At 38.0% G+C, this 21,902-nt stretch overlaps 1 protein-coding gene across 2 annotated transcripts in view; it reads left to right on the top strand.

Moving 5' to 3' along the window:
• Window positions 1–21,902, top strand: part of colec12 (collectin sub-family member 12) — a 36,059-nt gene that overhangs the window by 8,234 nt on the left and 5,923 nt on the right. For both annotated transcript variants that reach the window (XM_051917256.1, XM_051917244.1), the window contains exons 3-5: window positions 16,670–16,792; window positions 19,421–19,507; window positions 20,104–21,147. In XM_051917256.1, the coding sequence (XP_051773216.1) occupies window positions 16,670–16,792; window positions 19,421–19,507; window positions 20,104–21,147 (1,254 nt within the window). The remainder of the gene's footprint in view (window positions 1–16,669; window positions 16,793–19,420; window positions 19,508–20,103; window positions 21,148–21,902) is intronic.

The raw sequence follows: 21,902 nt of genomic DNA, 5'->3' as shown, positions 1-21,902 counted from the left end.
ACAGAGAACTAGATTTTTTTTTCACAAATGGCCGCTTCTCAGCAGGAGGTTCATAGCATGAGGATTCTGGAAAGAGCTTGGGTCATCGCTGGGTCAGGCCAGTTGAATTCACCTCTTTAAAAGCACCTTTGCTGAAGCTAAGCTAAGGGGAGATGAGATAAGCAGCCACACAAATCTGAGCTGAACAATTCTTCGTAAAACAATGTGGTTTACATAGTGACAAGAAAGATTTAGAGTAAATCTTGCTTGTTTATGCTGAATTGACTTGTTGTTGAAGGCCTTGACTAAATTCATGCTTCTCAGTAGTCGATTTTTTGTATGACAGGGAACAGATCAGGAGTGGCGGTCTCCTCGCGTAAACAAGGAATGCAACCAAAGCTCTCCTTCTCCACTCTAGACAAATAGATATAAATTCAGCTTCTAAAACAAACCATCTGTTGGACTGTGCAGACGTGCGAGGAGAATTGGTCAAGTTAGCATCCGTCCAGTCTTACAGAAGGTCTTCGGAGATGTTCTTGCCCGATATAACATGATAGGGTGTCACACCTAAATGATGGATGGACTCTATGCCTTTTCTTGCTCCACAGGGTTTGGCGTTCATTCAAAAACAATACATGTCACTGATGGAGACCAACTCTTTTCTTTTGGCATTACCAATAAAAGACAGACCCCGAGTGCAGCGCTGTGTCTGATATATTAATGAAAGTCTTTTGGCTCTCAACTCAGCCAAAATCAACTTTGCGCTTCCTGGCCTAAAAAAAAAAGGTAGAGTGAAAGAAAGATGTGTATTTTCCTTTGCTCGACTCGGAGTACTACTTACTGGCAATCTGTTTTGCGGAACTGGCCAAGACAGAGGCACAGCGCCTTTGTTTCTGAGACTTTGATTACTTTGGCTGTCAAGGGAACTGACGCACGGTATTATTCTTGACTGTGTTACAATTTTTGACTTTTTAAAAGTATAATTTAACCCAGATAAGCATACACAAATTATAAATTATTGTGAAAAGGCTAGGAATTCTTCCTCTGATGGCTGACATTTGGAGTGTAATCAGTTTGAACTGTGGCACAAGGTATTTTTCTTCATGGTACATCTGTAGTTTAATTGGACATGGCTCCACTGAGTGTTGTAAAATAATGCAAACACATCCATTTCATTTTGTAGTTGGTTTTTTATGTCTCCCAGTGTAATTAGTGTTTATATTTTGTTTCTTAGTCGCTTACACAATGGGTGGAGTGGCACTGTTTTCCTGTTGTTGGTTGCACTTTGTTCTGTTACGTGTCAAGCATGCCTGGCATGGAAATTTATTAAAGAGCTTGGTGGTTTTATGGACTGCGTAAAGTGATGAAGCTTGTGAGTGCTCTTAGGCGATTCTGGCTTATGTCAGGCTAAGCTTAGTTGCTGCGGTAACGAACAGCCTTCCACTGTGACAGCCGCTGATTGCTGAGTCAGGATCCAGGCCTTGCGGTGGGCCACCCACTAGCATGAACCTTTCTTGCTCCAAACCCCCCGACCCATGCTCTTGCCGCTAGCGCAGATGACTGTGCCCCTGCTAGAACATTCTATACACAATAAAGAGGTTAAAGGAACAGTTCACCCAAGGAATTTTTTAAAGACTCTTTACACAGTCCTTAGTGACCACAGCTGTCAAACTCCAAAAAGAACAAAAAAACACCATAAAAGTATCATGAAAGTTGTTCATGCGTTTCCATATGAAAATCTTTTTAAGGCTTTGCATGAAGAAAAACAGTCTAAAATTTAAAGGTGCAGAACGACATTCGGGGCAGTGTTGCCAATTGCTTTCAGCTGAAAGTCCAAATTGGGCCCAGTTAGCCATTTTCTCTCCCCGGTGTCATGTGACTCGTTAGTGTTACAAGGTCTCAGGTGTGAATGGGGAGCAGGTGTGTTAAATTTAGTGTTATCATTCTCACTCTCTCATACTGGTCACTGGAAGTTCCAACATGGCACCTCATGGCAAAGAAGTCTCTGAGGATCTGAAAAAAAGAATTGTTGCTCTACATAAAGATGGCATAGGCTATAAGAAGATTGCCAAGACCCTGAAACTGAGCTGTTTGCTGCAGACAAGCAGACTAAGGACATGGATTACTGGAACCATGTCCTGTGGTCTAATGAGACCAAGATAAACATATTTGGTTCAGATGGTGTCAAGCGTGTGTGGCGGCAACCAGGTGAGGAGTACAAAGACAAGTGTGGAGGAGCGCAAGGTCTCTATCATCCACCATCTCCGTGATGTTGTCATGGAGGAGTGGAAGAGCACACCAGTGGCAACCTGTGAAGCTCTGGTGAACTCCATGCCCAGGAGGGTTAAGGCAGTGCTGGAAAATAATGGTGGCCACACAAAATATTGACACTTTGGGCCCAATTTGGACATGTTCACTTAGGGGTGTACTCACTTTGATGGCCAGCAGTTTAGACATTAATGGCTGTGTGTTGAGTTATTTTGAGGGGACAGCAAATTTACCCTCTTATACAAGCTGTACACTCACTACTTTACCTTGTAGCAAAGTGTCATTTCTTCAGTGTTGTCACATGAAAAGATATAATAAATATTTACAAAAATGTGAGGGGTGTACTCACTTCTGTGAGATACTGTAGATCAGTGGGCGAGTCATGGAATCTAGATAAGGTTTGTCAAATAAGTTGCTAGATTTGTCGCTAGGCTTTTGGAAAAGTCTCAAAAGGGGCAGGGAAGTTGCTAAATCTAGCGACAAAATCGCTAAATTGGCAGCACTGATTCTGGGCTCTTGATCATTATCGGCGCTTGAAACTTAAAATGGCAATTTACTGGGTTATTTGGTATTTTATTAATTTGTAACGAAATATTAAATGAAAAATCTTCTATAATTAGGGGTGTAACGGTTCGGTTTTTATCACGGTTTTAGGGTCATGGCTTCGGGAACGTGTGCTATGTCCAGGGAAAAAAAGAATTCTGTCAAATAAAAATAAAGAAAATAAGAAAAGTGATTGATTTCCTTGTCTTTTGTTGTTCGATTAACATTAAAAACACAGACAGCAGGAATATTAGGCTGCTGTCACTTTAAGACATAAAGCACAGATCCAGTACACTGATGCTAATGACACTGACGTATTTTTGCAAAACGCAAAATACGTACCAATACGTGCATATCACTGCAGTTTCTAACAGAAATGAACACTAGAGGCAGTAAAACAGCAAGCACTTTTAATTGTTTTCACACACAATTATGATTACAAGGGCAGATTATGATTAATAAAGACTTGTTTTCCTTGCACAATTATGTTATGACCACAAAATACTTTTTACCATAGTGTATGATTTGTAAACGAATATATTTTGGAGTTTGCATCACTTAACCAGCTCCAGATGTTCAGTTTTATTGTCATAATAAGCTTGCTCGGTAGCTCAGCTGGAACAGAATTGTACTTGCGATGCAAAGAGCTCGGGTACCAATCCAGTGAAAGACGAGTCACGGTAAAAGAGCTCAAAGACAAGAGTTCAAAAACAAGCTAAAATGCCATCGTTATGATTGTGTTTTTATGTCACATTTGCTTTTGTTAACACTATCGGGTAGGTTTAGGGTTTATTGTAGGTGTACGTTATTAAATGTGATGGAGCAAGCTTTTAGCGCCATTCACCGGACATTTCAACTCAGAACTGTGGTGATATGTACAAACTCCAACGTAATAAAACGTTGCCATATTCACGTTTATCTGTTCCGGTAAAAACTAAACACACTTTTAGCGCCACTCACTGGACATTTCACTTTCAAACTGTCTGGAAACGTGCACGACGCAACGTATTTTGCATTTTGCAAAAATGTTGACACAGGTATGTTTTTCTAATGAGCCTGGGTTGCGTTTTTTTTTTTTTTTTTTTGATTATTGCTGTTGTAACGTATTGGAAAGCCAGAATGCGTATATCCATTGACGGAAACATATGTTAGCTGAACTCTGTCTGTTTGTTTTATGCGATGTTATTTTCAACAAAACATATTATAGATGCATTGTCAGATTTAAGATGAACCGCAGTGCAGGTGCGAACCGTGCGGTTCGGTTTTTTACAGAGAACCGTTACACCCCTATCTATAATCTAATAAAGTTATTAGTCACCATTCCATAGAGTGAATAATGACATAATTTACATATTTGGATGAACTGTCCCTTTAAGAAGAGAAGAAAGTGTTTCACAATTCTAAATTGCTTTAATGCCTGCTGTGTTTTTGCTCTGTTTGAATTTGGATGCAGGAATTGTTGACTTACCCTGAACTGTGCCATTAATTCCTTGAAGGATCATTGTTTAGTTCTGTAATTTACTGTATTCAAGGGTCTCTCTTGCCTTTTTGTTGCCAAGCATGTTCTTTGGCAAACATACTGACGAAATGAGATCATGCTTCTGAGACTGAAGACATGAAACGAATGTCACCCCGTAATTGTGCATGCAGAAAACAGGAAAATCAGTATCCCTCTTCAGTGTAAGTCATGATTTTCAGCTGACATCAGAATCATATTGTAAATCAGCGTGTAATATATGGCTCTGTGGTCACCCTCTTATCGTCCGCTTATTATGTGTTATTGAAGCAACATGTACATAACAATTTAATTATCATTCAAGCAGATGTCTCTGAGGAGAGGTACTACGTTTATATGACTACATTTATCCAGACCCAAAAATAATCTGCACTAGCTCAGAGGGTCTTTTCCCCCCTCCTTCGCTGTCATGAAAGTTCAGGGCCGGATTCCAGAACATTACAGTGTTCTGAATGAGGGGGCTGTTTTGAATCTCCTTGGATACATCTAGATGACATCACATTACTGTCAAGAGCAATGAGCCGTATTGAAAATCGGTTCAGGCAACAGTGCATTTGTAGGAGGTGTTCTTTTCATTAACCCCAGCAGTGTACTCTCCTCTCAGTTTAATCATAAAAGATTGAAAGCAAACCTTTATTTCGTAATATGATTTCTATCACTGAGGTCATTACTATGAGTCCCTCTAGACTCTCTTTAAAGTAAATGTTTTAGCCTTGAGGCTGTTAAGTTAAACTACGTTTGAATTCTGCTTTATGTTGCATACTTTTGTACTTCATGCATAGTATATACTGTATAAAACATTCTAGAACGTTGCATTAAGAGTGTTTAGTAAATTTGTTATGTGTGTTTGTCATTTTTTATTAGTTTCTTTAATATATTTTAGTTTAATTTTTTGTACTTCAACTTGAACTTGTTTTCAGTTAGTTGCCAAGATATACAGTTCTTATTTATATATATATATATATATATATATATAAATCTGTTTAACTTATAACATGAAAGTAAGGTTAATAATATAACTTAGATTACACATTTTTCAGTTTTACTCAAATTAGGGTGATGCAAAAATGAGTACATCCCACAACAAAAACTACTACATCTAGTACTTTGTATGGCCTCCATGATTTTTAATGACAGCGCCAAGTCTTCTAGGCATGGAATGGACAAGTTGGCGACATTTTGCAACATCTATCTTTTTCCATTCTTCAAGAATGACCTCTTTTAGAGACTGGATGCTGGATGGAGAGTGATGCTGAACTTGTCTCTTCAGAATTCCCCATAGGTGTTTGATTGGGTTCAGATCAGGAGCCACTGAATCACTTTCAGCCTGTTCTTCTTCAGAAATCCAGCAGTGGCCTTAGATGTGTGTTTAGGATCGTTGTCATGTTGGAAAAGTGCACAACGACCAAGGGCACGGAGTGATGGTAGCATCTTCTCTTTCAGTTTCGAGCAGTACATCTGTGAATTCATGATGCCATCAATGAAGTGCATCTCCCCGATACCAGCAGCACTCATGCAGCCCCACATAAGGACACCGCTACCACCATGTTTCACTGTAGGCACCATGCATTTTTCTTTGTATTCCTCACCTTTGCGACGCCATACAGTTTTGAAGCCATCGGTTCAAAAAACATTTATCTTGGTCTCATCACTCCAGAGTTTAGAGTCCCAGTAGTCTTCATCTTTATCAGCATGGGCTTCGCTACTGACTGACACACTCATAAAGACAGTCTTTGCCGCCATCTAATTTCGTAATAATGTAACTTTTGTTGCTGTTCACAGTCAGGGACTATTTTTTTCCGGCGGAAGGAAGGCTTTTTGTAAAAGTTTACTTCATGAAAGTTGCATTGATACATATTTTTGGCTTTAATATTTGTATTGTGTGGTAACCATTTTAATAAAAGCAATAAGGTACTCGAGGCTAGTGCTGTATCGTGAATAAGTCACTGCTGAAGGGCGTTACAGCACAGCCTCTTGTACCTTATTGCTTACATATATATATATATAGAGAGAGAGAGAGAGAGAGTTGACACAAACAACATTTATTATGATGTCACTGTGAGTATGCAAGGTTTTTTTATTTTATTTTTTTGAAAGTGCTTGTACTTCTCAAACTCGATGTGATTACTCAAATGTTTTACTAATACGTGCACTGCTGGAATGAGCCTTTAGTTGTTCATCTTGATCATATATGATTGTAATGGCATGTGCCCTTGTGGCCTAATGTTGGGATAATGAGGCATGTGTTTATGCTTTAAGGAAACCAGACGCCATAGTGTACATAAGCATGCAACTATTCACCTTTCTGTTTGGTCTCTCCATATGGCAAGTTTATTTGAAACTCATTTGGCATTGGTTGACGCTCACATCAAAACTACTGTAGATATGCCAGAAAATGACTACACCGCCTATAAGCACATGCAGATAGAATCTGCTCACTGATCACTCGCGCAGTCTAAAAAGCGTAAAAATCTAACTTTGTTCACTTTGTCTCCAAAAAATGGTGAATGTAGCTTTTTGTGCTTTATGCTTGTGAGTGAAGGGGCTACAAAAGATGTATCCCACCCCATACTAAGCTGCTCAGTAGTAAGAGAATGTCAGGACTTTGCAATTACTGTACATAATGTTAGTTCTTTTAAGGCAAAAGAGGAACATTTGTTCTTCAACTCAGTGTAGACTAGCGCCATGTTCTAACCAGACGCGATGTGATAATAATAAGATTCTAGCAACATGCAGTTTGTCTGTCCACACCAGACGCTACTATGAGACGCGACAAAATCAATCAAAAACCACAGCCAATCAGAAGAGCGTGAGGGCGGGCTCTCTTGGGAAGCGCACGGCAGTCACAATGAAATGGATGAGTACATAATCAAATTTATAAATATTACACCATTTAAACATTATTTAAAGTACATACTGAGTGACTGAAACAATCTTTGTTATAGAATACATTTGTTTGTTCACAATGCGTTGACAGTTTGAATGTTCTTGTGCCCATTTATTTATTTTCACGATCTGAGGTGAATTATTCATGGTTACTTTCAGTACGGCGACAAAGCTAAGAACACAAAATTATATTCAAACGGACATTAGACGCTTTTAACAATAAATAAAGCACATAAACAGTACTTGAGATTATCATTGCCACACAGTACTTTGTTGTTCCAGCTGCAACGATGCAGAAAAATAGAAACCGTTTCTAAAAAAAAATCATTGCGGCGTCACTTTGCGTGTAGTTAGAACAGAGTGTAAAAGAGCTGTTTTTAAAAACAACAACAATATAAATAACATATTGTGTGTTGGAATAAGAACAAGGTGATCTTGTGTGACTTCACTCAAGTCATTGCCAAAAAAAGTTGCAACATTCTGCATGTATCAAAGCCAACAATGTCTTTTTGCTATGTTTTTTTAAAGAAATTTTCTGCATCAGTCACCAAGACAGATGTTATATTATATAAAATGAAGACCCTATCATGAATAACTTCATATAAAGTGAGGGTCAGGTTAAGTTATAAGCATAATACTGTTAAACCGTTTGGAAAAGTAGCTGGAGAAGAATGGATTTAAAGGTATTTGCATTTATTTAGTGCAGTAGACCAATATCAAGAGCAGAATCTCTCTTTTAGCTCATTAGCCAGAGGCTGTTGGCTTCGGATTTTGATTTCCTGTCTCAGATTCTGAGTGGGATCTGCCTGTCTGTCTGGCTGTGAATTATCTCTGTTTTTGTCTCCACACATTTTCCATACATCCTTTTCATGATTTCCTCTTAAGGTTGTGCTTTATTCGACATTGTATTTCTACAGTAATACAATACAGATGATTTCCAGGGCTCAACATAAGCATATGGATGCCCATTCTAGTCTTTTCTATGTTTAATTTATCTTGAATGACCATTAACCAGTTATTTAAGTTGTTGAGAAGCTGGTTTTCACAATAACTAGCTCTCATTCTTTCAGAGTCTCACTGGACTTCTAAAACTGCACATGGCCTTGATCACATAAGGAAATAATTGGAGCTGAAAACAGCCCACACGTGTCCCAGTGACTCTGCCAATGTCTTAGGAAAGACTTTATTGCCTCTCTCTGAACTCCAGAGAGGATTTATTCCTATTTCTGCCTTTATTTTGTTGCTGATGTCATAAAAAAAAAAACGGTCAGATCCAGAAACGTTACAAAGACGTTCTTTAAATTGCTTGCTGTTGACTTGTTTGTATCAAAACTGAACGTGTCTGATTACAATTGAGCAAAGACAAGTAAACATGTAAACAAAGGCTTCATGTTGTAGCCCAACCATTAGTGAGTAACAATATACAGAGGAATTATGACCTGGATCGTTAGTGCATGATTTTCCTTGAAGATTCGATCTCATTAATCTACTCGCTCAATCAAAATGCTCCAGTTTAATGGGCTGTGCTATTGGTCCAGACCTATTCCACACGGAAACACCAGATTTGGTGGCATGTTCAAGCTGTTCATAATTTAACATCTCGCTAAAATATGCTACAGAGTTCACTTCCTATACCCTAGTTGTATTTAAAAACTAGGTTAAACTCTGTAATATAAAGGGTTCTTTGAGGAAAAGCATTCCTTGCATCCAAACTGTAAACTGAGCTGACATTTTAGATGTTTGTTCTTCAGTCCTTGGCATGGAGGGATGATGTATCAAATGTTCTCTTGCATCCTTTGATTTTTCCCCCCTTTCTTTAATAAGCTCCAGATGGTTGTGCCCATTTAAAGTGTTATAAACCTGTTTGCTGTCAAAAAAGGGGAAAAAATGTTGATGCATGCTATAGTGTGGAGCAGTACAGTTCAGAGGTTTATAAACATAATGGTGTAGTAATTTGTCTCTGTAGTTATACCCCCTTTTTTTTAGAGCGTTTACTTGTTAACATTCCAGAGAGGGGGCTTGTAATGAGGGACGCTGGGGGCAAGATGATTGGATCCAGAGATGTTCACCAGATACACAAAATTTGCTATTTCTGATGCTACAAAACTGAAAAGAATTGCATGCAAATAGTGTTTTGTTTGAGTCTTGCTTGAGTGATGATTCCAGATGTTAGCAGTGGCCGCATAGGGATTGATGCAGCATATATTTAACATGATGAAACTCATTGTTTTCTTATGTTGAAATAAACCGCAATGACATACAGCAAGTTTGTTTCCTCTTTATCTTCAGAGACTGGCTGGATCTGTTTCTACTAGTTGACCATGTTTGTTAAACTGTTTGCTTTCAGGGCTGCCAATCCATTCTGTTTAATCATTTCTCGCTTCTGGTCTTCAGGATTTTTTCAGTCACAAAACGATGGCCAATATGAAATCAGTTGAGGTAATGCTTGAATGAAAATATAAGAAGAAATACTTCATTATCACAGCTTTTGCACGTGTTGCATGCAGATCATGCAGATAAGGCTATAATTATTATCAAATGACAAAAGAATTGTTTTTCTCAAATGCCTGGACCCTGAGGAGTTCATTGCTCAGATTTGCTTAATGTATCTGTAACTCTTCATTAGCTTTTCAAACTGTAGGTCACAATCGCTCAAACATTTAAATGTTAAGGGAGACTTAATTAAACATATTTATAACTCAGCCACCCACAGTAAATGTGCAAGCAGTTTTTTTTAATAAAAATTGTAAAGGCTGTTTGAGGCCTTTGTGGTTTCTGTGAGACCAAATTAGATGGTTTTGGGAGATCTTGGGTGATTTCTTACTTTTAACTACTCATTTGTCTCATTGTCCTTGAATAAGGGTGTGATCATTGTTGGCCATCTTCCAGAATTTTTTTCCCCCCTCATTTCCAGTATAACCAAGTAGAAATGGAAATAAAAAAATAATTTTTCTTTAAAATGCTTGGTTTGCTGGCTATAATGGCCACTTTATTGGGTATATTGGCTATTTTTTGTTATAATGTAAATACAAGTTGTACATATACTGTACATACAAGATTAATTGAACAGCGGTGTGGTAGAAGTGGTATAGGTAGCGGATAAGTCCAAAATAGTTCAATTATGACATATTTAGCATTTCAGTACTCTTAAAAATTAGGAAAAATTCAATAAGGAGACAACAGAAAAGTTGAAATCTATTAAATTTACCCTAAAACTAGGAAGAGCATATTTTGAATCATTCAGGGGCACAAAAAAGTTCCCCTAAGTGAAGAATCATCCTTATATATTCCAGTCCCAGGCACCAAATCAAAAATCAGCTCAAACATGGACCAATTTCTGTGTGTAGTGTGGAAAAATGTATTTTTGTTGCCGTGGAAATTTCCATCACAAGTGTTCTGTTGCATTGGGCAAGTGTGAGTGGGTCTTATAGCAGGTACAAAGAAAAAAGAGAAGTACAGGAATTTTCTTTGAGCGACTTCCTGAGTCTAAATGAAACACAGCTGTTGCACAGGCATGGATGCAGGCCTCAGTGTTTCTCCCTCTCTCTCTCTCCCCCAGTCTCCTGCCATAGCTTAACAACCTCATCTCACACAGAGTTAAAGCTGCACATTTGTTCTCCAACTTTTAATATGATCTATCATGAGATCTTTAGGATTCAATCTCTGAAGTGTTGACTAGGACAGTAGTCTTCCAAATGTACATTAACATACAGTAAGTTTGCCTGTTGTGTGGTATACTTTAACTTCATTCAGATTGTTTGACTAGTTATTTTCTCATTGGGAATTTCCTGGATCTGAACCTGTCACTGCTGGCCTGTTAAAATTAACACTAGCCACTTTCCAGACCCTCCCTAAAGCCCTGTAGTAAAGGGCAGGGTATGGTCATCCATTCCAGGGCCTCAGATTGCTTTTCCCTATAGGTTTTTCCATGTGTGTGTGTTACAAACATTAAATGTGTGGGTGTTTGGATGTGTGTCAGAATTTTTATAGATAATGTTGTCATGTACGGTCCGCAGAGACTGCATTAATCTGTTTGGCAAGAAAAGGTTTGAACAGAAAAACATTTTAAGTAAGGATGGGAATCGTGAAGAAATTAACAAGTCGTATTCTGATTCAAATTCCTTTAGAGAACAATAGACCCTTTTCACAGACTGTGATGATGCCTTTTAACGGTCATTAATATCATAAATCCTGCAAAGTTTTTTATATTTTAATTTTTTAAAATGTATGTACATTTATAACACTATACTTAGTATTATATTACCTATGCATCAAATGATAAAAAACTAGTTAACGCTGCTGTGAGGGTGTTTCTAATACAGCGGCTGTGGGAGTGACGGTAAAAATTACATCTTTCTCTCTTCTGACTGCCGTTATCAATCGCTCTCTATTTTTTTCCTCTTTTTGAAAGTTGTGAAAACACTATTGTGGAGTTTTTCTTTTGCTATTTGCGCAAATGGTAACACAAAATATATTTAATGAAGTCTCTCATTCACCGCTATAAAAGTTTACCCAACTATGACGACTTCCGCTTCTGAGAAACCCGGAAATGTGAAAAGGGTCTATTCTAGTTCCTTAAATGGTTAGTTCACCCAAAAATGAAAATTCTGTCATTTATTACTCACTCTCATGCCGTTCCAGACCCGTAAGACCTTTGTTAATCTTCGGAACGCAAATTAAGATATTTTTGTTTAAATCCGATGGCTCTGTGAGGCTCTGTACTTACATGAACTGATTTAAATATGTTTTAGTACCTTTATGGATCTTGTGAGAGGAAATGTCATTACTCCCAATGTAGGCCTCACGGAGCCATCGGATTTAAACAAAAATATCTTAATTTGTGTTCCGAAGATCAACGAAGGTCTTACGGGTGTAAAACGGCACAAGGGTGAGTAATTAATGACAGAATTTTCATTTTTGGGTGAACTAACCCTTTAAAGGATCCATTAACAATTGTTTTTGTACCTTAAAGGAATAAATATTTGGAAAAAGAAACAATTCTATTGCCATATGATGACATCATTTCAATTATAAATAGAAAACATGAAACATTTATAATTGCAAACATAAATGTAATAAATTTGTTTGTAAATTATAATAAATTAGTTTTCACGTACTTCGGAATCGGACTACATTGGTTGCGTTGTAAGCTTTTGATTCACTTAAAAGAACCGGTTCATTAGAGTCATTCGTTCGGAAATGGGAAACATTGTGCTGTTCGCTGTTGATTCACTAAGGCTACGTTCAGACTGTCAGTCCAAATCTGATTTTGTGCATATCTGATTGAAATTCAATCAGATTTAGCAAGTGTGAATGGCCAAAAATCACACGATATGCGATATTTAAAAATCTATTTCAAGCTACATTCATATCTGGTTTGAAATCCTATTCAAATCGCATTTCTGGAAATCCGTTTCAGTCTGACTGCTCCGATCCGATTTTGAGTGATTTATGTGACTTTCTCACGCCACCTAAAATATAAATGTCAGACATTGTTATAGGAAACATGCTGAAAGTCACTGCAGAAACAAGGTTGTGTTGTTGCAAAGTGCTGGACGATGTAAATAATGTTGTAAATAAGACAACATCTGTATTGCAAACCCTCCATGTTGCGGTTTTTGTTGTTGTTTTTGGCGTATGCCTACCAACGCAACGCCATTGCCATAGAAACCATTGCATCTGGAAAACGAAAGAGTGGCATGGGACACACAAATCGGATCTGAATAGCTGTGTACACAATGTGGACAGTTAATTATTTTAGATAAGATTCCAATCAGATACACAAATAATAAGATTAGGACTGACAGTGTGAACGTAGCCTAAATGAACCGGCTCAGAGACATTCATTCTAAAGTCAGACTACATTGGTCTCGTTTTCTCTTTTGTGCTGTAGATTTAGCAACAGTGTTGCTGTGTAATTGTTTAACTACTGGTAACTTCATCGGTTCAGTGGGAACATGTGCAGGAACCATTAACGGGCAGCAATTAGTTCCAGAATTTACCAGAAAAAAAAAGTTGTTGTGAGTGGAACATGTTTGCTTGTTTCCCTATCTGTTGTTTCAGAGCACAAATATAAGTGTCCCATCTTGGAATTCCAGCTATCTGACAGAGAGCACATCTGTATTTCTTCAGTGAAATCAGCTTTTCCCTCGTGATTTCGAAAGCATGTGTGAAAAATGTAGGAAGGCAAGCTGTGTGGTTAATCTAGCTTCAGTGCTGTAAGTCGGGAGCAATTTGTCCATCTCTATTTAATAGTTTTCATTAGGTGAAAGAAACAGAGCAATAAACACTCTACAGCAATGTAAAAGTGAAGCATTTATTGTTTTCTTTCCTCTCTCTCTCCTTTGAACACCCAGTGACCCATAGCCAGAGGTTGTAATGTTGCTTGTTTACATGGTGCGGTTTGGTTATAGTTGAGTGAGGGTGGGTAGGCCTCTTCTGATCTCCCCACACAGACCACCTCACCAAACCCTCGATGTAAACCCCCCTACATCCGGGGCCATAGCTTGGAGAGCCCTTTGAGGCGCTCTGCCATGATGTTTACACAGATGTGTGGGTCTAAGGACAGGCTCTTCAGCGACCTGCCCGCCCCCCAGCTCTCTCCTGGGGCTTTCATTTTAGCCTGACCTGGATGCCATGGCTGCCACTCCGACCATATGCTGATAAGTCAAACAAGGATGTGAGCCTCGTTGTGGAATGTCTGGAGTTTTTCTGGAGATAGTGGACATGTTTATTTGCTAAGCCTCAACCTAAACACAACAGGGGTCCACTTTGCTCAAAAACATGCAGCGTGTGGCGAATTTGACGTCATAGTCTGTTATGTACTGTTCAAACTTGTTGTTTGACCTAGTGTGACACGATTGACCGCATGTTCCCTCTAAATCAGTGTTTCTCAAACGTTTTATGCCATTCCCCACTTTGGAGGTAGGGAAGGGTTCCGAGCCCCGCCTGTCTCCAATCGCCCCAACAAAATGGTAATAAACTAGGCTTTTAGTTTAACTGTTAAAATTTATTAAAATATATTTTATTAACATCACATTTTAAAAACATAACTTCAAACAACGGCATTAAAAACTTTTAAATAAAAGTGCAATTATATTATCACTTTGTATGAAAAGACTTTGTTCAAAGGTAAATAAAAATAATTAGGAATTAACCCTTTCATGAGTGAGTTTAAATTAAAATATTCTAGCTGAGTTTTTTGTTTCCCCTTATTGTTTCCATGGCGACACTTCATGCTTGTCACGTCACACACCGCAGCTACAATAACACAGTATGACAGATGTATCGCTTTTATTTAATTTCTCCTTTTTTAAAATATTCACAAACTTGCCTACCATGCCATCAACTATCTGATATTCCGATTCTCAAATATATGAGTGTGTTTTGTCGTTTAAAAACCTATTTAAATGATCTTGATCTTTAACGCGAAATGGGCGCCGCCATTTTTTGCGCAGCTGTTCAGAGAGTCCTGTCAGTCAGATTTACAGCACGTGAATTCATCAGTTTCTCCCGAAATACATGTAAGTAAGTGGCCGGTGATCTGGGAGAAAAATAGAGTAAACTTTATAGTTACTTACACTGTGTGTATCTGATATGAATAAAACAAGTCGGCAAATTATATTTGAATTGATTATTATAGCTGCTTCCATAGACATCAGTGTATATTTTACAAACTCCAAATGTATTGTTTTACTAGTATTTATGGATTTTTAAATGTCTGAAACATAAAATAAACATTATGTTGTTGAAAACACTGCATAGTTGTGATAAATGACACGCGCTGCTGAGCGCATCAGTCTCTGCGCCAGCCAAAGCGGGAAAGCACAGTTTGAATCTGGCAGTTACGTGACGTCTCTGCTAAATCCCATATGTGGGACCACCGTACCGCTCAAAAGGTTAATAGAGATGGGCACAAAAAAAGATGGGCACACTTGTCATGTCTCTATACCCCGATACCCTTGAGAAACGCTGCTCTAAATCAAAGGGGAAAACAATTTGGCTCAGTGGTAATCTGAACCAGACTGACACAAATCAGTCATTTTGGTTCAGGACAAGCATGACACATGGTCTCTCGCTGCAGTAAGCCCCGATGGTGTAGTTTCAGCTTGACTCTTGAAAACAAACAGAGGGGCAGTTATTCGCTTATACCATCATCATGTGGTGAAACACTGTGATCTCTAAAGCTGCTTTGCGTGAAATCGCTGAAATAGTTGTTTGTCCCTTGGAATTTGTCTTTTTTCTTCAAGTAATTTCCTGAAGGTGTTTCAGTGTTTTCTAAACTTAGCCAAGTCTAAAACTTGAATGAAAAGCATATGTCGACATCAACATGTCATACATAATGATTAGAAAGACCATGAAAATATGCTAATGCAAGAAAAAAGTTACACAAAAATTCTGTCATTATTTACTTTCTATATGTAAATGTCAAAGGAAGATGTTTTGAAGAATTTTTTTTGTTCATACAATGAAAGTCAATGGGGTCCAAAACAACACTGAGACATTCTTCAAAATATCTTCTTTGTGTCACACAGAAATAAGTCATACAGGTTTGAAACAACATTAGGGTGGGTAAATGAAGATGATTTGTGAGTGAACTATTTATTTTAGGAACCAATCAGTTTCCTGATTTTTTTCCTGTCAGAATTTGAGTTGTTATTTAAAGGATTAGTTCACTTTCAAATGAAAATTAGCCCAATCTTTACTCACCCTCAAGCCATCCTAGATGTATATTCTTCTTTCTGATGAACACAATCGGAGATATATTAATTAATATCCTGACGCATCCAAGCTTTATGATGGCAGTGAACAGGACCAATGAGTATGAAGCTGAAGAAATCCATCCATCATAAACGTGTACTCCACACGGCTCCGGGGGGTTAATAAAGGCCTTCTGAAGCAAAGCGGTGCATTTGTGTAAAAAAAAAAAAAAATCCACATTTAACAAGTTATGAAGTAAAATATCTAGCTTCCACCAGATCGCTTTCCGTATTCAGGTTACAAAGAAAGTGTAAACTGGCGTCGCGTTAGTCACACTTTTTCTGTAAGTTGAATACAGAAGGCGGTCTGGCGGAAACTAGATATTTTATATTATAACTTGTTAAATATGGATATTTTTTTACACAAGTGCATCGCTTCGCTTCAGACGTCCTTTATTAACCCCCCGGAGCCATGTGGAGTACACGTTTATGATGGATGGATGTGGATGGAGGCACTTTCTTCAGCTCATACTTGTTGATCCCACTCACTGCCATTATAAAGCTTGGATGCATCAGGATATTTAATATATCTCCGATTGTGTTCATCGGAAAGAACAAAGTCATATACACCTAGGATGGGTTGAGGGTGAGTAAAGCCTGGGCTAATTTTCATTTGAAAGTGAACTAATCCTTTAAGAATGAGGGATTGAGGGATATGTATTTACATCATGCTGAAAAGCATTTTCAATGTTTGATGCAATGTTATTTTGTGTTGCAGGTATCCAGGAGGGAAGTGAATGCACTAAATGTAAAAATGACTGGGCCTTGAGGGTGGCCATTGCTCTTCTGTATGTGCTTTGTGCGCTGCTCACCATAGCTGTGGCTGTGCTGGGATACAAAGGTAGGAAGTCTTCTGATCATTGTCTTTGAAGATACGCTCTCATTCATCTTTTTGAGTTAGATGTGACATGCATAAAGTACAGTACAGACAATTCCTGCTTTCTGTTGTTTAGATCAGAAACTTGAATAATCTAGGTTCATTGGGTTTATACTTTTTTTATATCCAGCTAATATGTATCAAGAATGTGCCATAATTTAATATTCATCATCATTTCTGCTGTTCAGTTTTGAACTTTGGCTCACTTTATTAATTGTCCTGACATAAGGCAACCATATTGCACCGTAGAAACAAGATATTTTTCCAAATATTGTCAGTCGGACTATCACAGTGGCATCTGCTTTCTGTATTAGCTGGGAAAGCCAGAGCACTGTGAAACAGAGCATCACAGTTTATTTTGTCTGGTGCCAAAAATCAGGATAAGACAATGCACGTTGCTGTCTTCCCAAAGGTCATGGTAAATTAGAGGTATTTTTCTAGCTTTCGAATATAGTTTTGTTTTTAAGTAATTTTAGTCAGTTGTGTGATTAGCATTCCTATAGCTAACAGTGCTAATGGGTTTAATTCTCAAGGAATGAATGAATTGATCAAATGTTTTAGAAGAAAAGAGATAATATTATAAGGTATTACGAAATAAGTTAAGGCAGCGGCTATTTGCACTAACTGCAAATAGCTGTAGATGCTATTTACACTAAGTGAATGCTGCCTTATTGGGAGAAAAAAAAACTCCCTACACCTTCCCCTAACCCTACCCAATAAACACTTTTAATATTATTAAACACTCGTTCGCAGTTTATTTCCACTTTTAGAACATTATTTTCATTTTTATTGAAAATAAATGCGAGCTCGGCAAAAGACGGATTCGAACCTGCGTCGATCGCGTTAAAATTATTTCTTGGTTATTCGAAAGTTAAAGGAATATTCTATTTTATCATTTTGCAAACATAATGGGAACGTTACTTTTGAAATTAGACCGACAGACAGATAGATAGATATCAAGACAGACAAAAATGTATATCAATATATATATATATATATATATATATATATATATATATATATAAATATAATATTGATTGTTTTCTAATTTCATCCCTGTATCTTTAAATGGAACAACTGAACTTCTACAAAGCACCCCAAATTTGTACTTGAAAGTGTCTCCTTGCTTATTTACCTTTCAATGGATTTGATCTGATCGTCTAGATCATGTGTCCATTGAGTCCATATGTGTCTTCTCGTTCTGTAAAGCCCTAATGCCAACCAGATGAGAAGACCATGTAAAGCAGCGAGTCTCACTGCAAACCTGCTCCAGAGGAGATTTTATGCTTTAGCAGCAATTTGTTGTCCCGAAACCCACAGGTTGATTGACAGGGACTTTTTGTTGCATTCTGAATACAGTGCATGTTTCCTTTGTTGGCAGTGCCAGGGTGAATCTGGTCGCTTTATGCTTATTCTGTATCACTTCTTAACTGTCTCCTGAACAGCTTCATATCAACAAAAGTTTTTAATTGCATGTTCAGATTTAGTCCAGTTAGTACCTCAATAATTTGATTTAGATTGAGTCCTCTTAATACAGCTAACTCTATTCAAAAATAACATGGCCTATACAAGAAAGAAAAGAGAGTGAGAGGACAGGAGACTGAGACGAGGAACTGGCAGTGTTGACCTCCTGCCGACAGACTCCCAGTGTGAAAATGACCAACAAGCCTTTGAAATGGACCTCCATGTTTTGTTTTTCCCCTACAGCATATATTTGTTCTGTGTTTGGTTACACAAGCACAGTCAGGAATGCTAACACCCAAGATCTTTGATGTGTTTGAATTTGCTGGCAGTGAATAGCTAAGTTCTGCATGTCTGAATGAAACATGAGTTAAAAACAGTGAGAGCAAATACACTGGAGAGCAAAGAGGATGACTTTATTTTTTCATTCATGTTTGACCACCAGTGAGAAATTCAATGGGATAAACACTGGGCTCAAGAGGGGGATTTGAATCCATTCTGGGACTTTGTCATAACAGCCTGTAAGATCGTCTTCTGACTGTTCCAAAGAAAAAGACGAATGTGACTGTTGGTATTTTAATCATATACCTCTTACTAAAAGAATCAACCAGAATGCATAGTGAAAGCGCCATCTAGTGGTGCATGTGAACACGTAACTCTAGAATCAAGATGTTTACTACATTGTACATAAGTACATAACTGGCCTGGTCATGGTTATGGCATTTTATATTAACATTTTAGCCCTTAGGCATCTTAAACTGGGGTTTCATTATTGTACAAATCAGGGATGAGACCTAAATCTGTCCTTGAATATCTATAGTGGTGCCAGCAAGACTGCTGGGAATTACCACAAAGGCTCAGAAGATGCTCAGATAAAGACTCCTCAGGATCTATTCCAAATTCCAGAGGAAATTAAGTGTCATGTATTTCCTGCATGACTATATATGTGGAATTTATGTTGTATTTTTGTGCATGTGCACTGGACGAGTTAAAATGTTGAATCATGTCGACACTATCAAAACGATCAGCATTTTGAAGGAAATTTCAGAGACTTTGTTAAGGATTTATAATATACTTGTAGTCCACTGTTCAGACAAGGTTTGACTGGCATCTGTAATGTTTGTCCTACAGTGGTCCAAAGGATGGATAATGTAACAGAAGGTATGGAGAATTATGGAGGTAAAATCATGGCTGTAGAGACAGACCTCAAGAAACTTGGTAAGTCCAGTAGACCTGAGATGTTGCCCTATAGATAACACATAACTGGCTTAATGAAGTGACACTAATTTTTTACATCCTGATTATTATTATTTTCAAAAATAGATTAAATTTTAATTTTATTTAATTTTATTATTTTATTTTTTTTATTTTATTATTTTTTTTTTTATTATTATTTTTTTTATTTTATTTTACAAATCTGCTCCACTGCTTATATTTGATAAACTTTTCTCCGGAAAATTCATGTCATGTGGTGGAATATTTTTATGACAAGTTAAGGTTAGTACAGGTTATATTATATAATGTGGTATGATTTCTATGAATTAATAATTCATGATATTTGTAAAACAATTGTCTTGAGAAATATTTTAAAAGTATAAAGTAAGTAAATATATTAAAATATATTAATATATTGATTTTCAGTAATAATGTTATTACTTTTTACTTGGTTACAAGACATTAAAATTCATTAAGAACAGCCCTTAAATATTAAATTAATCATTACATATTTATAATGGACACTCTTATACGTCATTGACTCAGCTGCTCTGAATACATTTTTTTTCACTTAATGAACTTCTGTATTTGATGTGCAGATGATGAAACGGGAGAGAAGTCAGAGAACGCCACCAGTGAACTCCTCTCATTCAAGTTGGAAATTCAGTCCTTGCAGAAGCAGCTCAATGACGTTGCCATGAAGGCTTCTAGCAACAAAGCTGTTCTCGATGAGCTACGGCTAGCTGGCGAGGACATGCAGAGCGGACACCTCTCACTGCGAGATCTGCTGGAGAGCAACGTCAACGTCATCAGCAAAGTAAACCACACCTTAAACTCATACAGCGGCCTGATTGACAGACTAAAGACTGACACGGCGCGGCTCCAGACTGATCTTCAGGTGCAGGCGAACGAACAGGGACGAAACACTCACAGCATCAGCACTCTGAACTTCACCCAGACCCAGCAGAGGAGCCTCATCAGCTCCCTCCAGAGGTCAGTTGAGGACACTAGCCAGGCTGTCCAGAAGCTTAAGAATGACTATCAGAGCCTTCAGCAGGTGGCTAGGCAGACCAAAGCAGATGCCGACTGGCTGAGGGAGAAGGTGCAGAACCTCCAGGCTTTAGCTGCCAATAATTCGGCACTAACTCGCTCTAACAGTGACTCTCTGGAGGATGTGACCTCTCAGCTGAACTCGCTTTCAGAGCAGGTGCAGAACGCCTCGGCCATCACCGACGGCCACGACCAGAGCCTGCGTGAGCTCATGGACCTGCAGCGAGACCACGACAACGCCACTTCCATGAAGTTTGATGCCCTAGAGACACGTCTTGACCGCAATGAGGGGGAAATGGACCGCATTACAGGGAACGTTAGCTTCGCCACGCAGCTGCTCGGAGCGATCAGCATGGACCTGAATGGTCTGCGCACCTGCGCCGAGACGGTGACCCGGCACTCGGACCTGCTGCTGGGGCTGAACAACAGTGTGGCAGAAACTAAGTCGGACAGCACAGAGCTCAAAGCTCAACAGGAGGAACTCGCTGCCAGGCTCGACAAAGAGGTCAGCAGTCTCTCCATTGTCATGGAGGAAATGAAACTGGTCGACAGCAAACACTCGCAGCTCATCACAAACTTCACTATCCTTCAGGGTAAGAACTGAGGCTATAAACCAAATGTAGACACTATTTAAAACAAATCTGTTTTGTTATACACAATTTAATAATTCTTTTTTTGTATTTTATTATTAAATTTTATTTATTTATTATTATTATACAATACATTACAGCTGGGGTTGGCAACCTATGGCATGCGTGCCAACATAATCGTTTCACAAAATATACGGATTGGCTGTACACACGAAAACGCAAAGGCGCCATTTTTCAGATTTATCCACTCTGGGACCCGGTTTCAAAAAATAGCGGTTTCACCTTCCGAAAACGCCGGATCCGTGTGGACAAAACGCCTATCCGATACAAAATTTGTGTGTATACACAGAAACGCGTCTCCGTGTGGACGGGGCCTAAATTGTTGAAACAGCAAATTCCTGAATTGTAAAAACGAGCACAACAAAAATACAATGTGAAATGATTCACTAAAACAAATATATAAATGACAAAAAATACTATATAGAGAGGGTTTATTACTAAATATTCAAATATAAACAAAACAATTTTGAGGAGTTACCGATTTGATTCTAGGTGATTAATGCAAGCTAATTATTGGTGTCATAATAAATCTAATAAAATATATATAATTCAGAATACAGGATCATGTAGCCTGTATGAAGTATTTTTAAAAGATTATTTTATATTATTTTATTTTAAAAATATAAGGTTCGATTGCTTAACATTTGTTAACTACACTGTAAAAAAGAATTGTTGGTTTAACTTAAAAAAGTAAGTTA

This window comes from Ctenopharyngodon idella, chromosome 2, assembly GCF_019924925.1.
Source record: "Ctenopharyngodon idella isolate HZGC_01 chromosome 2, HZGC01, whole genome shotgun sequence".
NCBI lineage: Eukaryota > Metazoa > Chordata > Actinopteri > Cypriniformes > Xenocyprididae > Ctenopharyngodon > Ctenopharyngodon idella.
The sequence above is the reverse complement of the archived record's forward strand: the minus strand, read 5'-3'. Positions and strand labels throughout refer to the sequence as shown.